This window comes from Leptodactylus fuscus, chromosome 2 (genome assembly GCF_031893055.1).
Source record: "Leptodactylus fuscus isolate aLepFus1 chromosome 2, aLepFus1.hap2, whole genome shotgun sequence".
Taxonomy (NCBI): Eukaryota; Metazoa; Chordata; class Amphibia; order Anura; family Leptodactylidae; genus Leptodactylus; species Leptodactylus fuscus.
In genome coordinates this window covers 112373964-112396430 of record NC_134266.1, presented here as the reverse complement: position 1 = coordinate 112396430, position 22467 = coordinate 112373964, and the positions used below count along the sequence as shown (strand labels likewise).

General features: G+C 42.8%; 2 protein-coding genes across 2 annotated transcripts in view; one reads left to right on the top strand and one right to left on the bottom strand.

The window, feature by feature from the left end:
• Positions 1–22467, top strand: part of ZNF593OS (ZNF593 opposite strand) — a 115888-nt gene that overhangs the window by 1764 nt on the left and 91657 nt on the right. The gene's annotated exons all lie outside the window — the stretch shown is intronic.
• Positions 5255–18832, bottom strand: LOC142196179 (uromodulin-like). The gene is made up of 6 exons (XM_075266400.1): positions 18797–18832; positions 18482–18578; positions 12555–12623; positions 6604–7320; positions 6355–6391; positions 5255–5690 (listed from the first exon to the last, which is right to left on the bottom strand). Exons 1-6 carry the CDS (start codon positions 18830–18832, stop codon positions 5255–5257), a joined length of 1392 nt encoding a protein of 463 aa, XP_075122501.1.

Below are 22467 nucleotides of genomic sequence, written 5' to 3'. Positions count from 1 at the left end.
AATAGGTTCCGCGGGCCCTCTATTACCCTGTGTGTTTATATTTGAGGATTGTTCTCCCACAATTGTAAAGTGTCTTTTTAGCGTGAGACGCCGTATAAAGGTGTTTAGATCCACAAATAAATCGATTTGATTTGGTTTTTGTGCTGGGCAAAAGGACAATCCTCTTGCAAGAACACTAATCTGTTCCGCACTTAGTTTGTACCGGGATAGATTGTAGACACAATTTGCCCCTGTTTGTTTTTGGTTTTTTTCCTCTCTGGGCTGGTTGGTTCTTCTAGGAAAGAGATGTTCTGGATGTTCAGGTTAAACACACTCCAGCTAGCTGGTCTCAATATAGCATCAGAAGATGTCACTAAGAATCTTTAGTGTTCAAGTAGCATTCCCATATCAATCCCCCCTCTTGTTCCTCAGTTCTTCCAGTATTTGTAGGTCCCCCCCCCCTCATTCCTCTACCAGAGTATACATACCCTCATCCTTAACCAACTCAAGGTCCAACTCCCTTCCTCTACCCCCCCCCCCTCCCCCCTCCCCCCTTTTTCTCTTCCCCCCTTCCCCCCCCCCTCCCCCCCCTCTCCCCTCCCCTTCTCCTCCCACCCTCCCTCCCTCCTGGTACCATATTCATACATATACTCTTTTCATCACCTGCAGCTTAAACTCAAACCCCAATTAGTTTGATCCCCCTCAAATAATAAAAATAAGAATTAAACATCTAGACCATCAATATCACCATATCAAAGCAATAACCATAGCCAAACAGCCTATGTGCTGTTCATATACAAACCTTGATTGGTTCCAAGGTGGTATATATACATGCGCTCTGTATGAATTCAGCGCTTGCATGCACGCTCGTCTGTTCAGGCACGCACACGCATACAGAACACTTGCTTTCCGAATCAATTGCGCATGCGCAGCCTTTGTATAGGTGGCGCATGCGCACATGTTTCATTCTCTTCCCGGGGCAGCTACGTGCTAGCGCGTATGGACGCCGTAACCGGCGCAGGCGCAGTACACTGCCCACACGCAATCACGCACACGGGGAAGAGTTTAAATAAGCTGAGCTTCAGCCGGGGAAACATGTACTCAGCCCGGCTGACTCAGGTAAGATACTTTGTTTCTTTGTCTCTTAAACCTCAATTCTATTGCCTTAATACGGGTGCCTTGCTCTCTATGTGAGAGAACGTCCATATACCTGTTTGTGTCTCTGGGGGTCCCCAGGGAGGCAGACAATCGATACCTATCGCAATATGTTACCCTTATAAGAGATATCTGATAAACTAATATGATCAACATTAGATTTACTTTGTTTTTCATCCTCCATTGTGAGATTATTACGAGTAAATAACACACATACGGAACTGAGGTTATGTGAAAACAAAATGTGTCAGTTTAATGATTTGAATTGTATCTTACAACACACTACTGACTGAGGTACTATTTTCTAGCAGTAACATTGACATCTACTGCTTTATTGGTATTTGGTTGCCACACGTATTTGCATTTGTATTTGTATTTGTATTTACTCTTTAAAGGAGTAATAACCATTTTCCCTTTAAGGTATATAGTAAAAGGAAAAACTGAAGTACAGGATTTATGTGTATTTGTACATTTTTTACTATCATCACTTTCTCTGTAGCTGCAAGCAATGCTTGTAAAGGGTCTCTCTTGGGCCTGTGCGGCTCTATTTTTCGCTTTTTAACCAAATGTACTTTTTACAATTATATTTTATTATTTTTTGTATGTATGTTTTTTAACAGAATCTGCACTTGAGAAAGGACCAGTAGCGGTCCGAAACGCGTCGTGCCTTTTATCTTCAATAAATCCACCATTTACTACTTTATTCATTTTTCCTGGCTGTTATTTAAGTTTTACCAGTGAGCGCGGACCCCTGTTCTTCAAATACTTCTTTTCAAACAATGATCTGCTGCTTAGCCAGTGTCTCAGAAAACCTAGTTAAGCAGTACAGAAGGTGTAAACTATCATGTCGGATGCATGTGAACTGACAGTGAAGACCAAATAAAGTTAGCTGAGTGAGTCCTATTGGAATGGAGCATAGAAGGCATATATTGAAATAACATGTTGTCAGAACACTATAAAATGCATTGAAATCTACAATACCAATAAAAACAATAAATAATAATAATCATGGATGAGGTTTTAAAATACAGGATAAAGAAAAACTGCGGTGGGCATCATTCCCCACGGGTGCCCCCTGATCTGCCCAAGTCCTCACCAGCTGAATGCTCCGGCATCCAAAGCCAGGACCAGCCCCAGGGACCCCATAAGGAACACATTCACCCACCACCATGAGGCAAACAGTGGTTTAGAAAGGAAAGTAAGGGTTGAGGCCCCATCTTTTTAGATAAGTTTATAAAGCATGGTTACTAACTATAACAACATAAGTCTATAATGTCCAACTGTGCTAGGCACTGAGGTCTAGTAACAAGAAGATATGGGATGTACCACAGACAGCTACCCAAAACTTGTGGCGTTAGAATCAGTGGTCCCTTGGCTCTTTGGGGACTTGAATCTAGTGGACACTTTAGGAGATTCCAAGGAGGGTGTTCTCGGTGAAAAGATAATACAAACAGCAGCACCGAACTGTACATAGTGAGGTGCCATTAGGTAAAGATGGTATATACAAGAGGTAGAAAGACTCTCACCTTCAGGAGTTGTGAGGAATTCACAACTACTTATAATAGTGCTTGAACCACTTATATATGGGTTCTACCCTAGGTGAATTATACCCTAGGTAAAAAGTTTGCATTTTCCGACGGACATGCGCAGTCGGCGCTTTTGGACGAAGAGAAGAGGAGCGCGAGAGAAGAGGCAGAGAAGAAGACAGAGGCATCATTGGAGAGTTTTCAAGCAACACTGGGGACACCCCCAGTGTTGCAAGAAAACTCATTTCCATAAGGAAGAAAGAAGATATTTCTCAGGAACGGTGGAGCGGATCAGAATAGTAAAGGTAACAGAAGAATAGCCTTTCTTATTCCTATGTGTATTTAGTTTAAAAATTGTATTTAATGATAGAATCCCTTTAATGTTCACTATTTACATTGCACAGGATCTGTTTTATAGTGACCGAGCAATGTTATCACAGCCTGTACTAATATCATATGTCTGCTATAAAACAGATATTGTGTGATATAAATAGTGAAGGGCCCGCAGACAGTACAATACGCTCCATAGTGGCCCCCACACAGTATTATATGCTCCACAGTGGGACCCGACACAGTATTATATGCTCCACAATGGGCCCTCTCTCACAGTCTGATTTTCTCCACAGTGGGCCCCCACACAGTATTGTATGATCCACAGTGAACCCCCACACAGTATTATATGCTGCTCACCTTAACTGCCACGAAGAACAGCCGGGTGTACTCCTTCTGACTGCAGGCGCTGATGAATGATGTTATCATGCCTGTGTCAGGGCAGAATTTACACTCTGCTGTTAGTGTAAGCCGCAGTCCTGAGGCCTACACTGACAGTTTTCAGCTGTATGTGCAGCGATCAGGACAACAGCCCTGTTAGTGAGTGATCAGGACAATGGTGTGTGAACCAACAGAGAGGGCTCTAAGTGCCCCCTTTGGCAAGTGTGCTTTAGGTTTGCCAATACAGGTATAGATGGTACTTCTTTGTCATGGTTGCAAGTTATAATGTAAAGAGACCAGGTTAAAGATCTCTGAATTGTCCAGCCACATATTTCTGCTATAGAATTAAATCAACCTGTATACTGTATGTCTTTTTACCAAATTGAATAACCCAACATTTAGTAACTTGTCTAGATATGCCAGTTCTTAGGATACATTATCCACATCTAATCATTGTGGGTCCCAGTTAATTACAACATCATTGGCATCAGCAATCGGCTTACACTTGCCAGGCCAATAGCTTCATGTTCATTTGTCATGTGGTCGGTTTGCAGTTCTGTTCCATTCAAGTGAATGGGGTTGAGCTGCAAGCGTAACCCCTATGCAATGTACAGCACAGCACTTGGTATTTTAAAAGGCAGCATTGTTCACCCAAATGCTGCGGTCTCTTCAAACAGCTAGTCGATAGGGGTCCTGAGAGTCGTGGCCTAAGATTAGGTCATCAATCTGAAAGACCCACAAAACCACTTTAATAACCATGGTCACCCTCTTCTAGTACACCCACTCTAGTTCAGCTATGTCCTTCTTATACACATATGCCTAAAATCATGGTCTAAATAGTGATTTATGTGTATTCTATGTGCGTCTACGTATGGCCGCCAAGTGGTAGTGTTGTGAATTGCAGTCCTCCAATGGTTTTAATACCATGTTGTAATATTGTATTGAATGGATTGCATGGGTTTCATGGGCTAGGTAGTCAACAATAAGTTTCTTGCCCTCATAATATTTTTGCCTGTGGTATGTGGGGGGAAGGGGAGTGTATCTCAATTTAAACCTTATATTTTTAGATTATTCCAGAGCATTACAAATGTGAAAAGAAACTTCATGACATCGGGGATATGCAGTTTACATAGATTTATTTTATTTACAACATATAAAGTTAAAGCGTTCATATAAGAGTCTTTATTGCATTCGGTTACATAGAGTAGTTTATCCAGATTCACATGGCTAGTTTCAAGATCAATCTTCCCATTGGTTAGAAAGCACTACAGGTATCTAGTCATAAACACCATGTCACACACTGACTAATAATTTAAGCGACTAATAAGATAGGTAAGGTGGTACGTATGGGACAGACAGGGTAGATATTAGAATTGTGTCATTCCTGACCAGGTAATGTGAGGTTGAACATTGCATCTGAACATATGTCTCAGAATGCAATATAATCTGACATATATTTTAATAATTGACCTATGAGAAGGCTTTAAGGCAAACCTGCCACAACGACCTCTTCTATTATAATAGTTGTTGTTGTAGATGTGCTGGTAAAATTCTGATTATCAAATGTAAATGTGTCCGTTGAGATTTTAGTTTGAGCTGGGATACTGGTGTACAAACTAGGCTGGAAAGGTTGCTGATTTGGAGTAACAACTACACTTCCTGAGTTTTGGGGTGCCGGGCAATTACTAAATGTCACAGGCAGACCAGACCCAGTAGTTGTTCTAGAGTAAAATGGTGTGACTGAGCTGTTGATATTTTTGATAACAGTGGTGGGACTAATGGTCTGCACTTCAATATAGGTAGTTTTAGTCTCATTCAATTCCAGACTTATCATTTCTATGCCATTTACCATTTGAGTTGTGCATGTGACATTGATCACATTGCTACTTCTCAGTCTGGTCACAGTGATATTTTGTCCTGGCTGAATGGTAGTTTGCATTGGGGTAGTGGGAACTGGTGTGGTAGTTGGTTGTGGTGTAGTAGCTGGTGTTGTGGTAATTGGTTTGGTCGTAGTTGGGGGTGTAGTGGTAGGAGTTGTAGTAGTGCGGATGGTAGTGGTTGGAGTTGTAGTAGTAGGGGGGGTAGTGGTTGGAGTTGTAGTAGTAGGGGTGGTAGTGGTTGGAGTTGTAGTAGTTGGGGGGGTAGTGGTTGGAGTTGTAGTAGTGCGGATGGTAGTGGTTGGAGTTGTAGTAGTAGGGGTGGTAGTGGTTGGAGTTGTAGTAGTAGGGGTGGTAGTGGTTGGAGTTGTAGTAGTTGGAGTAGTAGTTGTAGTTGGAGTTGTAGTTGGAGGCAGAGTTGGAACCACAAATGGATTTGGATCTGAAAGGAAGACATAATTCATTAAATAATCAGCAACAACACAGAACAAAATTATAGCATACACCATTACATCATGAAATGGGTAAACTGTTAGAAAAATAAATGAATAATTGAGGACTGCAAATAATAGTAATTTACTTCATGGTATGAAAACTCTTAAAGGGAAGCTGTCATCAGAGTTAGTTATTGAGTCACACCATAATGCTGTGTCGGTTGTAAATGCCTTTCTAGACATTATTGTTTAAATAGCTTGTTTTACTATGAGGAGACAGTGAAATTGTATTAATTCATTATTTATTATTTTTTATTAATTCTATTAATTCATCTGGGCAATGCTAGATAGTCATAGTGTACTCAATGCTAGCACACCCATTCAGCCTTGCTTGAATTCTTTGTCAGTGCGTGAAGTCAGCACTATTCGTGCCGAGCAGGACATCAATAACTGCAAACTGGCTATGCTAGCAGAGAAAACACTCTATCTATTACTGGTTCCATCCCCACCCACATGGCTATTACTGTGCAGTGCACTTGTCTCATAACTTCACTTTTTTTCTCATAGTTAAAAAAATGGATTTCAACAGAGGCGTGTAGAAAGCATTATGGCATCATGATGGTTGTTTAATAACCATATCTCTGGTAGTAGGTTTAGTTGCCCATTTCATACATCCTTTTGGTTAAAATAATCATGCCATGTTTCATTGCTAGTAGACAGAGATTAGTTGTCATCCATGGGGAAACCTGCCTACAAATGCGCAGTTTCTCTGAAGTGCCCATAATTTTATGTAGGGCGTACTACAAGCTACCAACTATCCATATGATGTCTGGTCAGGCCAAGTCTTCCATAGAGATTGATTCTCAATATATTATAGTCTGCTCTTGTTCATGAAAAGAAATCTTATTGATTCTCACTTACCTGTGCAATAAACCTCAGACTTCAAACTTCCAGTGAATTTATAGACGTAGTATCCTCCAGGGCAGGCTTTTACAGGAAGGGTTCCTGCAGCTGTACATCCACTCACAGTGTTAGCTATCAGGTTCACCATGACAATTCCTTCTCCGATAGCTGGATGGCTGCTGTTAAGAGTAAAGGGTTCAGCTGATCCACATTTCACGGCACCAACACAGCCTTCTTGCATCTTTAAACCACTGGTTCCATTGTAGCGGAACCACCCAAAGTTATATCGATCAGTGGTGAATACGCCAGTAGAGTTGATTGTAGACAATCTACTGGTTCCATCCAACAGCTGGTAATTTGAGCAAGGGTCTGCACATTGTACACTACTTCCAACATTTAGACAATCTTGGTCAAAAGCACAAGTTCCATTGTTGCATGCAATATTTCTGTTGCTGCTACAAAGATAGATGCCAGCCTTGTTTACACATGTTGATGAGGGGAAACACTTGTTCAGTGTTGCATCTGCACATTCGTTGATATCTGTGCAGACTTTATAACCTACCCTGTTATCCCAGTAATAACCTGGGGAACAGCAGGTAGCTGTAGTGCAAGAGGCAAGAGGTGTACAGGTCACTCCATTCCCAAGATAGCCAGATGTACAGCTACAAGTCACATAGCCTGTTTTCTGACTGCATATACCAGCAGTAGCATCACAAGAAGCACATGTCTTTGCATCTGTATAAAACAGGGACATAAAGAATACAATGGTTACAATAAGATATACAACAAGATGTTAGATATAGATAGATGTTAGCTATAGATGTTACGTTGGGTGTCCACATGCTTCAAGTAATGCGTCAAGTAATAGATCTTAGGTCCAGTTCACATCTGCGTTTGGGAGTCTGTTTTGGGAGTCCACTTGGGGCCCCCCTGAACGGAAACTTATACGCATTAAAAAGCGGTTAATTTCAGGAAACCCGCGGCCCGATAGACTATAATGGAGTCCGTGTGGTGAAAGCATTTGTAACTTGTGCACTAAAATAGCTAATACTGAAAAATAAAAGAACATTGTGTAATAAGTAAACATTTCCAGCAGGACCAGGTATAGCGCCCTCGTGCGATTGACCGAGTTTTCATAGTCTATATATTACAAGCCTCTATACTGCCTATTATTTAGTATAAGCTGTTAAAAAAACTTCTGTTGGAGATTCTTTATTAATAGTACATATAGTAGTAATTAACTTTAGAACATAACAGATTTCCTATAAAGAGAGTTGGAACAGTTCTGCCAATCTATAGTTTATAACAGTTCTGCTTTCTAGTGGCGTAACTACCGCCATAGCAGCAGAGGCAGCTGCCACAGGGCCCGGGACATTAGGGGCCCGGCGATAGCCGCTACCGCTGCTATCATTATGCTTGGGGGGTCTTTTCGGACCCCCGAGTATAATCATTGGCGAACCGGGAGAGGTAAGAAACATAAAAAAAACCTGTTACTTACCTCTCCACGATCCTGGCCAGGCCTCCTTCCTAGTTGTCTGACGTCTCTGACGTCACATGAACCCGGCCTGCGTCCCGGGTCATTTGATGTTCGACGTCATTGAAGAAGGACGGCAGCGGAGGCCGACAGCGTAGGAGCCGGGGGATAGGAAAGAAACAGTAGTTTTTTATGTTTTTATTCCCCCGGTTTCTGATTATTATACTCTGGGGTCTGAAAAGACCCCAGAGTATAATAATTGTTTATGGGTGTCCACAGTGGGACATAATACTGTGTGCAGGAGCCACTATGGGGGATAATACTGTGTGCAGGGGCCAGTATTGGGGATAATACTGTGTGCAGTGGCGACTATGGGGGATAAATACTGTGTGCAGGGGCCACTATTGGGGATAATACTGTGTGCAGGGGCCACTATGGGGGATAATACTGTGTGCAGGGGCCACTATGGGACATAATACTGTGTGCAGGGTCCACTATGGGACATAATACTGTGTGCAGGGTCCACTATGGGACATAATACTGTGTGCAGGGTCCACTATGGGGTATAATACTGTGTGAAGGGGCCACTATGGGGCATAATACTGTGTGCAGGGTCCACTATGGGACATAATACTGTGTGAAGGGGCCACTATGGGGCATAATAGAGCATGCAGGAATGCGTAGGAGGGGGTCGGTCGAGGTCTTCGGTGTCGGTCAGGGAGGCCCCATGTCAAAAGTTCGCCACGGGGCCCCGCCATTCCTAGTTACGCCACTGCTGTCTACTATATGTACAGACGAGTGAACCTCCATAGCTTTGCTTTAGGTCAGATCTGCTCAACTTGGGTGTTAGATCTTGTTCAGACCAAATAAATTTGGACTAAACCTAAAGTGCTTCAATTGCCTGAGTCTTTTTTTTTTTTTTTTTCTTTAAAGAGGACCTTTCACCATTTTGCCCATAGGCAGTTCTATTTACTGCCGGAAAGCCGGAATAGTAGAAAGGCCGGATCAATCTGCTAGGAGTTCCTTGTATTTTTCCTGGATTCCCTGCTGTGTCTTGAGCACGATTATTGTTCCCATCTCTAGTAGAGCACAGAAATAGTATTGTTTTTAGGTTACTCTCTCATTTAAAGAGGACCTTTCACCATTTTGCCCACAGGCAGTTCTATATACTGCCGGAAAGCTGACAGTGCGCTGAGTTCAGCACACTTTCGGCTTTCCCGATGTGGGCCCGGTGTGAAGAGCTTATGGTCCCGGTACCGTAGCTCTTCTATGGACAGTTAGCCAGAGACGTCCTTCTTCACAGCACAGCCAATAGCGCTGTGCTGTGAGAGCCGGGAGGAGGAGGAGTTCCTCCTGGCTCTCAAAGCACAGCGCGATTGGCTGTGCTGTGAAGAAGGACGTCTCTGGCTAACTGTCAGAAATGCCCTTCTGACCATAGAAGAGCTACAGTACCGGACCGTAAGCTCTTCACACCGGGCCCACATCGGGAAAGCCGAAAGTGTGCTGAACTCAGCGCACTGTCAGCTTTCCGGCAGTATATAGAACTGCCTGTGGGCAAAATGGTGAAAGGTCCTCTTTAAATGAGAGAGTAACCTAAAAACAATACTATTTCTGTTCTCTACTAGAGATGGGAACAATAATCGTGCTCAAGACACAGCAGGGAATCCAGGAAAAATACAAGGAACTCCTAGCAGATTGATCCGGCCTTTCTACTATTCTTTTTTCTCTAACATTGGGATGTGTGTAAATACTAAAGACTACATAGTGCGGCAGAGTTTGAACTAGTTAAAAAGAATGTTTTCGGCTTTACTATTTTTGAAAACATGCTCTCAGTTCAGGCAAATTGAGTTAAAGAGGACCTTTCACCATATCTGGGCACATGCAGTGTTATATACTGCCAGAAAGCTGACAGTGCGCTGAATTCAGCGCACTGTCGGCTTTTCCGATCCGTGCCCGGTGTAAAGCGCTATCGGTCCCGGTACCGTAGCGCTTTACAGTCAGAAGGGCGTTTCTGACCATTAGCCAGGAACGTCCTTCTGCCTCGCGGCGCCAATCGCGCTGTGCTGTGGAGCGGGGAGGAACGCCCCCTCCCTCTCCTGATAATGCTCGTCTACGGACAAGCTGTGTGAGCAGAGGGAGGGGGGAGTTCCTCCCGGCTCCACAGCACAGCGCGATTGGCGCCGCGAGGCAGAAGGACGTTCCTGGCTAATGGTCAGAAACGCCCTTCTGACCATAGAAGAGCTACGGTACCGGGCCGTAAGCTCTTCACACCGGGCACAGATCGGGAAAGCCGACAGTGCGCTGAATTCAGCGCACTGTCAGCTTTCTGGCAGTATATAACACTGCCTGTGCCCAAAAGTGGTGAAAGGTCCTCTTTAAAACCATTTAAGGGTAGTTCATACGGGATAAGCGCCATGCATTTTGGTCGTCATTTTGATGTGGGAGGCCGCGTCAGAATAGGACCAAAATGCACCTGCTGCGACTGTCATGGCTTCCGACAGTCGCGGCTTCCCGCTCCAGAGTAGGCACAAATGAATGGCCCAGTCTGGAGGGTGCTGCTGCAAGGCGGACGCCATGGCTAAATCAGCCGCGGAATCCGCCTGAAGAAAGGGCAGCTCGCTTCTTTTTTCCACTCATGGAAAAAAGGAAGATCTACATAGACCTCTACTGTGAGGGGGCGCATTCTGAGGTGGATTCAGCACCAAAACCCACCCCCTCTTGCCCCGTGTGAGTGAGCCCTAAGGCTAAGGGCTCGTTCACATCTGCATCGGTAATCTGTTCAGGGGAGTCTGCATGGGGACGGACTACTGAACACATTTCCTGGTATGGGTCCCGGTGCTGGAGATATCAGTGCCGTTAATTTTGACACCAATATCTCCCCACGGTCAGAAGGGGGTTCCTCACAGCCTGGCATTATGAATTAGTTGTTTTTTATAAACATGCTAAGGCCCCACGTGGCGTCTCACTGCAAAAAAGCGTTGTGTGAAAAACCGCAGCAGCATCTCACTGTTCTTCTCAAAGTTCACAGAGATTATATAGATAGACCACCATGGCAGATGACGCTTAATTTAGTGTTTGTCATTAGGGAAAATAAGTATCTCGGCAGCCATTCTTTTCTTGTGATTGTTACAGGCAGGATTATTTTCTTTTAGGAAACATTGGCATTGTATTGTGACTTTCAATAATTCTTCTATTCTACAGAAGGACTGTTGCCTAAATTTTTATGCTCAGAGCCAAACTGTTTTAGTTGCCCATAGCAACCAATCACAATACAGCTTTCATTTCTTAGGAACAGAATACATGAAATCTGCTGTGTGATTGGTTGCTTTGGGCAACAGGCAGTTTTGCTTTTAAGACAGTGGGAAAAGTGGGCACTCCTTGTGCTTCCCTGTATAAGGCAATACATCTAGATAGGGTACCTGTAATGCTACGAAACCCACTAGAAAAAAAATCTTTATGGTCTGTATGACATCAGAGATGGACAAAGGTAAAGAATGGCTGTACAATACAGTATAAAGTCATGTTCACATTTACGTCAGGGTGTCCGTTGTTCTGGTCCGATGAAAGACAAGAACAAAGGATACACAGACTGCTAAAACAGTGGACACCAATGGTGCCCGACAACCCCTTTGACTATAGCGGGATCCATCTGGAGTTCATTCTTTTAAGCAAAATCTGCTAGACAAAAAAGTCTAGCACTTTTTCGTCCAGCAATTTTCGGCAATCACTCCTACAGAATCTCCAAAACGGAGACTCTGGCACAGATATGAATCCAGCATAATATAGAAAAAAACACACAATTCAGATCTGCAATATTAATAGGAGTCTTAAAAGGATATCTCCATTTGAGCAGATTTTGCCCTCTCCAGAGTGTAGTGGATAACTTCCAGACTATTTAAGGTCTGACCACTGTGACCCCAGCAAGAAAGAGAATGGAGATGTTTTGTTGTCCTTTCTGAATGGAGCACTGGTCAGGCAGCACATGCACCACTCCATTAAATTCAATGGGAGTTCCCGAGATAGCTGGAGTACAGTGCTCGGCCATCTCAGAAAATCTCATTGAAATAAAGGGATAAAAGATCCCTTTTCTGATCAGTGGGGATCTCAGCAATGGGACCCTCACTGATCTGTAAATTATTCCGTATCCTGTAGATGGGCAATAACTTGCTTTGATGGTACAGGCTTTTAATCTCATTCCGCTGGTTTCATAAAGTCTATTGCAGTGCGTACAAATCTTTCATGACATTATGCAATCTCTCCAAATAACTGGAGGATCTTGTTGTATCAAGTTGAAATGAATAGAGATGTAGATAAAGTTTATCATTATTGACAATTACCAAATTCTCTAAATTTCACGTGGTGACAAATCCCCTTTAACTTGTTTCTGATAGCAGTATGCTAGTTCATAACAAAAACCATTGAAAGCCTTTAAATATGTGAAATTAAATTATTAAGCCGTCTGCTATATTGTTTATTTTAATACTTAGAAACTTACTTTGGGAGTTGGCAGCTCCTATACAGAAGGCCAATAGAGACAGCCAGAGTAGTGACTTCATGTTCTGTCCTATGGGAGAGAGATTTTGAATAAAAAAATATGAAATTTTTCATACGCAGTTTCTCAAGCATAAAATAATAACGAAACAGATTCACTGTTACTACAATATAGTGGTAGAAGAATCAGGACTTAGGATACCATTTGGGTGGATTAATCAAAATGCATTATCATAAGACACAATGACTCTGTAGAAACCCGTACCTTACCAATAAATTCAAGAAATGGCTAATCTGTTTATCAATATAGTATTTGCCCTCTGTCTCTTACCTTCTTTTTCTATGCTTTCTATGTTTCTATGTAACTTCTCTGTCCCTGCTCCCAGTGTTGGGAATGAAACCTTTATGTTTACAACAGTCTCGCCAATTCAGCCAATCACAACATCGGGGCTGGACTACGCACAAAGAGCAGATCATGTAAAGCGATGGCAGATTGGTGAAAGGTAGACATACAATTTGTATTTAGCTTGAACAATACAGAAATCCATATTGTTTTTGTTTGCACATAGTTTCGTCTTTTACCTCTAAGGACCATGAAATGTGACATCACGCCCTTGTTTCAAACTGGTCTAATATCATCACCACCTTTGTCCTCTCAATAGACTGATGTCGGAAATGGCCTTTACAGCTTTACGTCTGTCAGTAACCATCTATATAGGGATTACATTAGATTTGTTAATACTATTATATAAAGAAGTTATTTATAGAATGACAGTACTATGAAACAGTTGTAGGTGGGTGGCAAAAATATGGTGAAAAGTAAGATTGCTGTCAAAAGTAGAAGTATTAATAGTTGATTTTTATCAATTAAGAAATGAAGGAAAAAGAAATATCAGTATTTGGTCACCTTTTGTCTTCAAAGCAGCATTAGTTCTTCTAGGTACACTTGCACACAGTTTTTAAGGAACTCGCCAGAAACATCTTGGAGAACTAAGCCCATATCTTCTGTGAATGTAGGTTTGCTTAAATCCTTCGGTCTGTAATTCCAGAGATCAGGGTCTGTGGGGGTCATATTATCACTTCCAGAGAACGCCTCCGAAGAGGTCACAAAATGCTAATATGTGTCCTATTTTTTCATATGTTATGCAAATATACGGGAATATACACATGGCAGAACTTTTGCTAGATGAAAAATTCAGGTTCAGGAATTTTTCCTAGTTGAAGAATTGAGTTTCAGGAATTTGAAGCTGAATTTTTCCACCTGACCAAATTCCTCACCGGGCAGGCAGTGTTTTTTTCCCCCTTTCATTCGCTTCAATGGAAGTTATAAGGCAGAATTCACCTGAAAACCAAACATGATACTTATTGCAGTAAAAATGACATGTTACTTATATTCTGCAGGTCATTATCATTACAGTGGTACAAAATTTATATAGTTTATTTTATTCAATTCCTGAACAAGAATCTAAAAATTTCTTAGAGTCGCTATATTCTGACACAGTGGCGTAACTAGGAATGGCGGGGCCCCATGGCGAACTTTTGACATGGGGCCCTCCCCCCAACCGACACCGACGTCGAAGACCTCGACCGACCCCCTCCTCTGCACTCTATTATGTCCCTTAGTAAGCCCTGCACACAGTATTATCCCCCATAGTGGCCCCTGCACACAGTATTATGTCCCTTACTGGCCCCTGCACACAGTATTATGCCCCATAGTGGTCCCTGCAGACAGTATTATACCCCATAGTGGACACCCATAAACAATTATTATACTCTGGGGTCTTTTCAGAACCCAAAGTATAATAATTGGAGTCCTGGGGGAATAAAAACATACAAAATTACTGTTTCTTACCTGTCCCCCGGCTCCTACGCTGTCTACTCCGCTGGCGTCCTTATGAAATGACGTCAGATGTCACATGACCCGGGACGCAGGCCGGGTTCATGTGACGTCAGAGACGTCAGAAAGGAGGCCTAGCAGGATCGTGGAGAGGCAAGTAACACTGTTTAAGTTTCCTTACCTCTCCCAATCCGCCGATCATTATATTCGGGGGTCTGCAAAGACCCCCGAGTATAATGATAGTATTTGTGGGGCCCGTGGCCTATTTAAAAAAAAACAAAAAAACGCAGCGGTAGCGGCTGTCACCGGGCCCCCTAATGGCCCGGGCCCTGTGGCAGCCGCCTCCGCTGCCTCTTTGGTAGTTATGCCCCTGTTCTGACACCTGTAACTTTTCTATATTTCTTTATACAGAGTTGAAGAAGACGAGATATATTTTCTATCCATACCATTTTGTGGAATGCCTGATGTTTTCTTAGCATTTTATTCAATGTATTTGAGCAAGTCAAAACAGAAAAAAAGTTTTTTCTTTTTTATAGGATTTGTGTAATATAGCAGAGACCTGGTGGCTATTGTGCCCTCTGAGCAGCTGATACTACTGTAATAGTATAGCAGATGTTGGCAAGAGGTTAATCTCATTAAAGGATACTATGTCATATCATTATTTTACAGTTATGATGTATATGGCAATGGCATAAGATAACATTTTACTTTTACTCTTGGTTTCTTATGATTATATCTCATTTATGTTGTTCCTTTATGTTCTGTACATTACTTAGCAATATCATTAGACAAAATCATGTTTTTGTGTTGCCATCTTCTAAGAGCCAAAACTTTTTACATTTTCAATGCCTTTTAGTGAGGGAGATGTTTTAAGGGCAAGCTGTACTTTGCTGAGTATATATGATCTATATAATCTGATCCTTTTTATTGTATTGTTGATCAAAGCACAACATTTCTGACCTTGGCGTTAAGCTTTTTTTTAACAATGTTCAATTTGTGCAATAAATACTGTGTTCAATTTATAGAACTGGTCATTACACTGACAGCGATAGAAAATATGTATTATTTTTTACAAGTATCCATCCAGTACTTTCACAAAGTGTCTGATCTAAGAACGAATTTATGAATCACAAAATAAATCCAGTAGCATGGAGGTGATGCAGGTGATCACAGGTTATTTGGCATTTCATGTCCATTCATGTCCATATCCAGCATGTAATTAATAAAGATGCTGTTTGAATTAGAGGCATGGCAGGAGAGCTAGATGGATACTCAAGATTTATAACCCCAGGATGGATTTATGATTTACCAGGAGATAATGGGTCCTGTTTACTTACTCATTCCAGTTTCTGTTCACAGCCACCTCCGCTTCCCCTTCTGCCCTTCAGGAGGCCACATTTCCCATATCACATCACTGATGCTGAAGCGCATCAGGATGTCGCACAGAGATCCATGGAGGATAGAGGCTGAAGCAGAGTCAAATATGAGCAATAGCGGTGATCGGTTAGTAGAGCTGTGAGCACGTGGCAAGAGTATTTGTTGGGCAAGCCCCATGAGATTCATCTAAGGAGGTTCACCTGCCAGTTCCATTCACACTGAATGCATTGAAAAGTATAATGTTCAGAGGCCCAGGCAGGGCCGCCATCAGGAATTTTGGGGCCCCATACAGCCTAAGTGTCTGCCCCCCCCCCCCACACACCATTTTAAAATTACCTTATTTTGCGACATACCAATTCTGTATTACATTTCCCTTTATTTAGCAGCATTACAAGGCTTAATCAGATTCTATTTGCAGGTAAAATCTGCTACGTGTGAAAGCGCCTATAGAGAGCCAACACCATTTATAAGAGCCCTCCTAATAAATCCTCAGGGCTTTTTCACGTTGCGTTTTTGGCCTCCCTTGCCGGGATACGTTGGTAACCAGTCAGAATCAGCTGTCAACTTATCCCTGCGCGAAGAACTGGCCATTAAAAAAAAAAGGGGGGCCTGCAGTTCTCCGTGCAGGGATAAGTGGGTAGCTGATTGTGACTGGTTACCAACATATCCCGGCAAGGGAGGCCAAAAAACGCAATGTGAACACTCCTTTAAAGTGAAAGTCCCACCCCCAAACAGCCTACATCATTATTATTCTCCAGCTAAAAAATTACCGTATTTTTCGGACTATAAGACGCACTTTTTTTCCTCCCAATATGGGAGGAAAATGTGTGTGCGTCTTATAGTCCGAATGCAGCGTGTGTAGCGTCTGTGTCCCGTCTGTGTGAATCAAAAGGAGAGCAGCACGGTGCCTGCCTGCTCTGCCCCTCCTTCCCTCCTGTGTCGCGTCATACCAGGAGCGAGATCTGAGAGGCAGGGAAGTAGGGGCGGGCCAGACAGGTGAAGGAAGCGTGGTTTCAAGCTTGCCGAGAAAACCACGCCTCCTTCTCCCGTCAGGCCCACCCCTCCTTCACTGCCTCTCAGATCTGGCTCCTGCAATGAAGCCACACAGACAGGGAAGGAGGGGCGGGCCAAACGGGAGGAGGCGTGGTTTTCTCGGCAAGCTTGAAACCCTGCCTGCTCTGCCCCTCCTTCCCTCCTGTGTCGCGTCATACCAGGAGCGAGATCTGAGAGGCAGGGAAGTAGGGGCGGGCCAGACAGGTGAAGGAAGCGTGGTTTCAAGCTTGCCGAGAAAACCATGCCTCCTTCACCCGTCTGGCCCGCCCCTACTTCCCTGCCTGTGTGGCTTCATTGCAGGAGTAAGATCTGAGAGGCAGTGAAGGAGGGACGAGCCAGACGGGTGAAAGACCTGAGTTGAAACAAACAGGACATACAATGACTGCTGCCGGTGCCAGGGGGCCCGGGCCCCCCCAATTTTTAAATTTGGACGGGCCCCTGACGCCAGTAGCAGTAGTACTGGCCTATCGGTGGCCCTGGGCCTAGGAGAGGTGAGCAAACATAAAAACCAGTGTAACCTCTCCTGGGCTCCAGCCCACCTCCCTGATGTCTTCTGGCTTTGATGCATAATGACGTGCCAGAGTCCAGGAGAGGTAAGTAACATTGTTTTTTTATGTTCCCTCACCTCACCTGGGCCTTTGATCATTATACTATGGGAGCTGAAAAAACCCCAAAGTATAATAATAGTTTGTGGGCAGTGAACCACAAAATTTGTTACAATTTGTTACATAGGATCCAATGTGGGCCATTATACTGTGTAAGCACCACTATGGCACATTATACTGTGTACAGGAGCCACTATGGGACATTATACTGTGTGGAGGGTCCGCTTTGGGACATTATACTGCGTACAGGGGCCACTATGGAACATTATTCTGTGTACAGAGGCCACTATGGAACATTATACTCTGTAGAGGGGTTGCTGTGGGACATTATACTGTATGGAGGCCGCTATGAGACATTATACTGTGTGGAAGCATCTCTATGGGACATTATACTGTGTACAGGAGCCACTATGGAACATTATACGGTGTGCAGGGGCCACTATGGAACATTATACTGTGTAGAGGGACCTCTATGGGATGTTATACTGTCTGGAGTCCACTTTGGGACATTATAGTGTGTGTAAATGGGGCATTTTTTTCATGTGGGGGACCAGGAACGGGAGCGCTATGCTGTATAAGGGAAGGGGACCCCCAAGTCAATAGTTTGCTATGGGGCCCAGTCATTGTTAGTTATGCCACTGACCATAACAATGCATTAGCACCCCTAATCACCACATTAGTAATCAAGTATTTATTCCCCTGTACTCTGATACCCCTAAATAAAATCCAATGCAATCAATTGCCTTCAGAAGTCACTTAATTAGTTAATAGAGTCCAGCTGTGTGTAATTTAGTCTCAGTATAAATACACCTGTTCTGTGAAGGTCTCAGTGGTTTGATAGAGAACACTAGTGAACAAACAGCATCATGAAGACCAAGGAACTCACCAGACAGGTCACAGATAAAGTTGTGAAGAAGTGTAAAGCAGGGTTAGGTAATAAAAACATAGCCCAAGCTTTGAGCATCCCTAGGAACACTGTTCATTCGTCCATCCAATCTATCATTCAAAAACGGAAAAAATATTCTACAACTGCAAACACACCAAGATATGGCCACCCACCTAAACTAACAGATCTAGCAAGGAGAGCACTGGTCAGGGCAGCAGCCAAGAGGTCAATGGTCATTCTAGACGAGCTGTAGAAATTAGGTGGGAGAATCTGTCCACAAGAAAACTAAGTCACGTACTCCACAAATATGGCCTTTATGAAAGAGTGGCAAGGAGAAAACCATAAGACATAAGAAGTGGCATTTTCAGTTTGCCACAAGCCATATATGGGGACATAGAAAACATATGAAGAAGGTGCTCTGGTTAGACAAGACCAAAGTTGAACTTTTTGGCCTAAATGCAAAGCGCTATGTGTGGTAGAAAACACACCATCCCCACTGTCAAATATGGTGGTGTCAGCATCATGTTGTGAGGATGCTTTTCTTCAGCAGGGACAGGGAAGCTGATCAGATTTGATGGGAAGATGGATGGAGCTAAATACATTGCAATCCTGTAAGGAAACCTGTGGGGGATGCAAAGCACTTGAAACTAGAAAGGAGATTCACCTTCCAGCAAAAACATTGACCCTAAACAGACAGCCAGAGCTACAGTGGAATGGTGTGGATCAAAGAAAATTCATATGTTAGAATGACCCAGTCAAAGCCCAGACCTAAATCCCATTGAGCGTCTGTTCCAAGACATGAAAATTGCTGTTCACAGACGCTCTCCATCCAATCTGGCTGGGCTTGAACTGTTATACAAAGAAGAATGGGTAAAAATCTCAGTCTCTAGATGTGCAGAACTGGTGGAGACAAACTCCAAAAGACTTGCAGCTGTAATTGCAGTGAAAGGTGGCTCTACAAAGTATTGATATAGGGGGGCAGGATACTTTTACACATCACACTTTTCAGATTTTTATTTGTTAAAATTTAGAAAACCATTTATCATTTTCCTTCCACTTCACAATTATCTACTACTTTGTGTTGGTTATCATTTAAAATCCCAATACAATACATATAAGTTTGTGGTTGTAAGGTGACAAAATGTGAAAAAGTTCAAGGGGTAGGAATATTTTTACAAGTCACTGTATAGTCAATGGGTGGATGGCATTTGATGGCACCATGAAAAGAACATCAATAGAAGGTTCTGCACAGGATATCCACCAACCTATGGACAGGTTTGTAGACACATTAGATAGAATCCCGTTTTCACATTATTGTAGTCAATATAATACAGATATGATATAATATATTTAAATTCACCTGAATTTTATAGAACACTTCTCTTTATATCTGCAAACATGTATAGCATTTAATATACTGAAAATAAATACTATAGAAGGGTGAAGTCTTGAAAAAGCTCTTGTCATGTTGACCACACAACCTTGCATGTCTGACACCAATCTTTTCTTTGTCTTCAGATATGTTAAATGAAAAGGTGACATTCATACATTTTGCATTATACACAGCTATGTAAAATAATTTATGACTGTCCCTAACACAGCTTTATTGAAACACTTGTGTATGACGAACATTTCTAGGAAAGGCTTCTTTTGAGTGCAGTATGTGCATCTAATACTTTATATTTGCTGCTCCCTTCCTATGCACTCAAAACATTTGAGAAATGTTTAGACTCAACACAAAATGCCTACCCTATCTCTTTTGTTCTCTTCTCTTCTTAATAGTAGAAGTTCCTGGAGCCATTACTTGATGTAAGCAAATAGCAAGTACTGATGGCTATAAACATGCTTTGAAGAATAACACACCTCAAATTGTGACGTTAGTACGAACTTTGCCTAAAGCTGCCCTTGACTAAGTATGCTGGTCTCAAACTACCTAAAACCGCAAGAGCGTGTTTCTTTCTTCAAGGCCCTACCCAGCTGACAGCCCTCACTGTCCCACCTTGTGTATATTTAGCAGAAGATTTGCTAAACGAAAGGTTGTGACTTCTAGAAAATATCAATTCTATTGACTGCTACTTATTGAACTTTCAACATTAAAGTTGTTTTCTCCTAAACAATATGTAGGTAAGGAAGGTATAGACATAAATGTCTAATTATAAAAAATAAAATAGCTAGAGATTTGGCAGCTTCACCGAATTCTCTGATACTATCCAATTCGATCCAAATTAATTTGCAGCAAATAGCGTTAACAATTTCCTGACATCCACCTTAATAGTATTGCTCTGTTGGGAAGGACTTTCTGCAAACCACGTGGAAGAATGGTGCGCACACAGAAACTGTGTGCGCACCCTGCTTTGTGAGTGTCAGTCATTTGTAACGACTGACACTGTCCTCTAACTCCCCTAGTCGTAGCTGAGCTTCAATTGCGGGTGTGAACCCCTGAGATACCGTGGTCAAACATGACCGCAGCATCTCAGGGCTTTTCTTATATATTGTGGGCCACATTTTCAGAAAGTTCTGCTACTCCTATTCAGCAGGCCGGGGTCTGACCAGTGACCCTGGGTCTGCCCCATCACTGTCCCACAGCATACCTGATTGACCCTGACTTGAATGGAGACGGTCAGCCTATGTCTTCATGGGCTGACAGCCTCCTATACACTGAAATACACGTGTATTGCATCATATACCTATTGAAGTAGCGATCAGAATATCACTGCTTCAATCCCCTATGGGGACAAAAACAAAAAATGTGAAAAACAAAACAAATAAAACAGACACACATCTCCCTCCCCCATCCCCCTTTCCTTCCAACAGTGCTGGTGCTATTATTTTACTCTGAGGTCATGTTTGACCATGGCATCCAAGGGGTTAAAATCTGATTGGAGCTGTGCGATTTGTTACTATTAGTGCTGAGCGAATAGTATTCGATGAATACATCGCTCCCATAGGAATGCGTGTAAGTGGCCGAAGACCGAGGTGTTAAGAGCATCAAATATTCACTGCGCTTAACCCCTTGGTGTTCAGCCGCTTACACGCATTCCTATGGAAACGAGGTATTCGATGAATACTATTCACTAGAGATGAGCGAACACTGTTTGGATCAGCCGATGCGAACAGCACGCTCCCATAGAAATGAATGGAAGCACCTGGCACGCAGACTTTGCCGGCGGCCGGCCACTTAACCCCCCGCGTGCCGGACACTTCCATTCATTTCTATGGGAGCGTTGCTGTTCAGAACGGCTGTTCCGAACAGTGTTTGCTCATCTCTACTATTCACTCATCTCTAGTTACTATGAAGTGTGAGAAACTCCAGATTCGGATAGAATTCCACTTCGCCAGCTTCGATTCACTCATCTCTAAAAATAACACCTTTCCCCATAAATGCCTTCTATCATACTGCTACATTCATATTTCTCGTAGTATATACAAGACCACCTCAGAATTGAACATCTTATTGATAAGCAAATAAAAAAAATACCACGGTGCTCCGGTGCCTTCCTGCACAGTCCGTTCCCCTCAGTTCGTTGTTATCTTCCGGCAGAAATCCCCACCACACGTGGGCATTCAATGTCGATACTTGTAACATCCAGTTGTCTCTTTCTGAGGCCTGTTGAGGAGCTGGTCAGTGGGTTCAGCAGAAGGGATCCAGGACGTCACAACCACTGAGCAGTTTCACTTTGAGAAGACACCGGAGCAGAAGGAATGGACCATGCTGGGAGGTCTCCAAAGCATCGGGGACAGGTGAATATGATTTTTTTTTTCACCTCCCCAAGGAAATTTTAAATAAAAAAAAAGTCACTGGATAACTGCTTTAAGGCTGCAAAATATCACACATCCACTTGAAAGGATTGAATACAATGTATTGTTTGCTGCTAACAGCTGGCTGTTATGGTATTATTTTGGATAACGCCATGAACTCCAAATAACACCATCCCTTAACATGGTTGTAGCTATAGGATACCATATAAGTCACACTCATAGTCCATAAGGAAGCCCAAAAGTCTCTGACACATACGAAAGGACCACTGCTATAAATAACATACAGTGTTAGAGATAAAGCTTCTGGGCCCCAAAGAAAAAACTGTCAGATTCATCCACAGCAAACTGTAAAGCTATATAAGAGTCAAGCTATATGGCTCATGATATAATCTTTCATTGT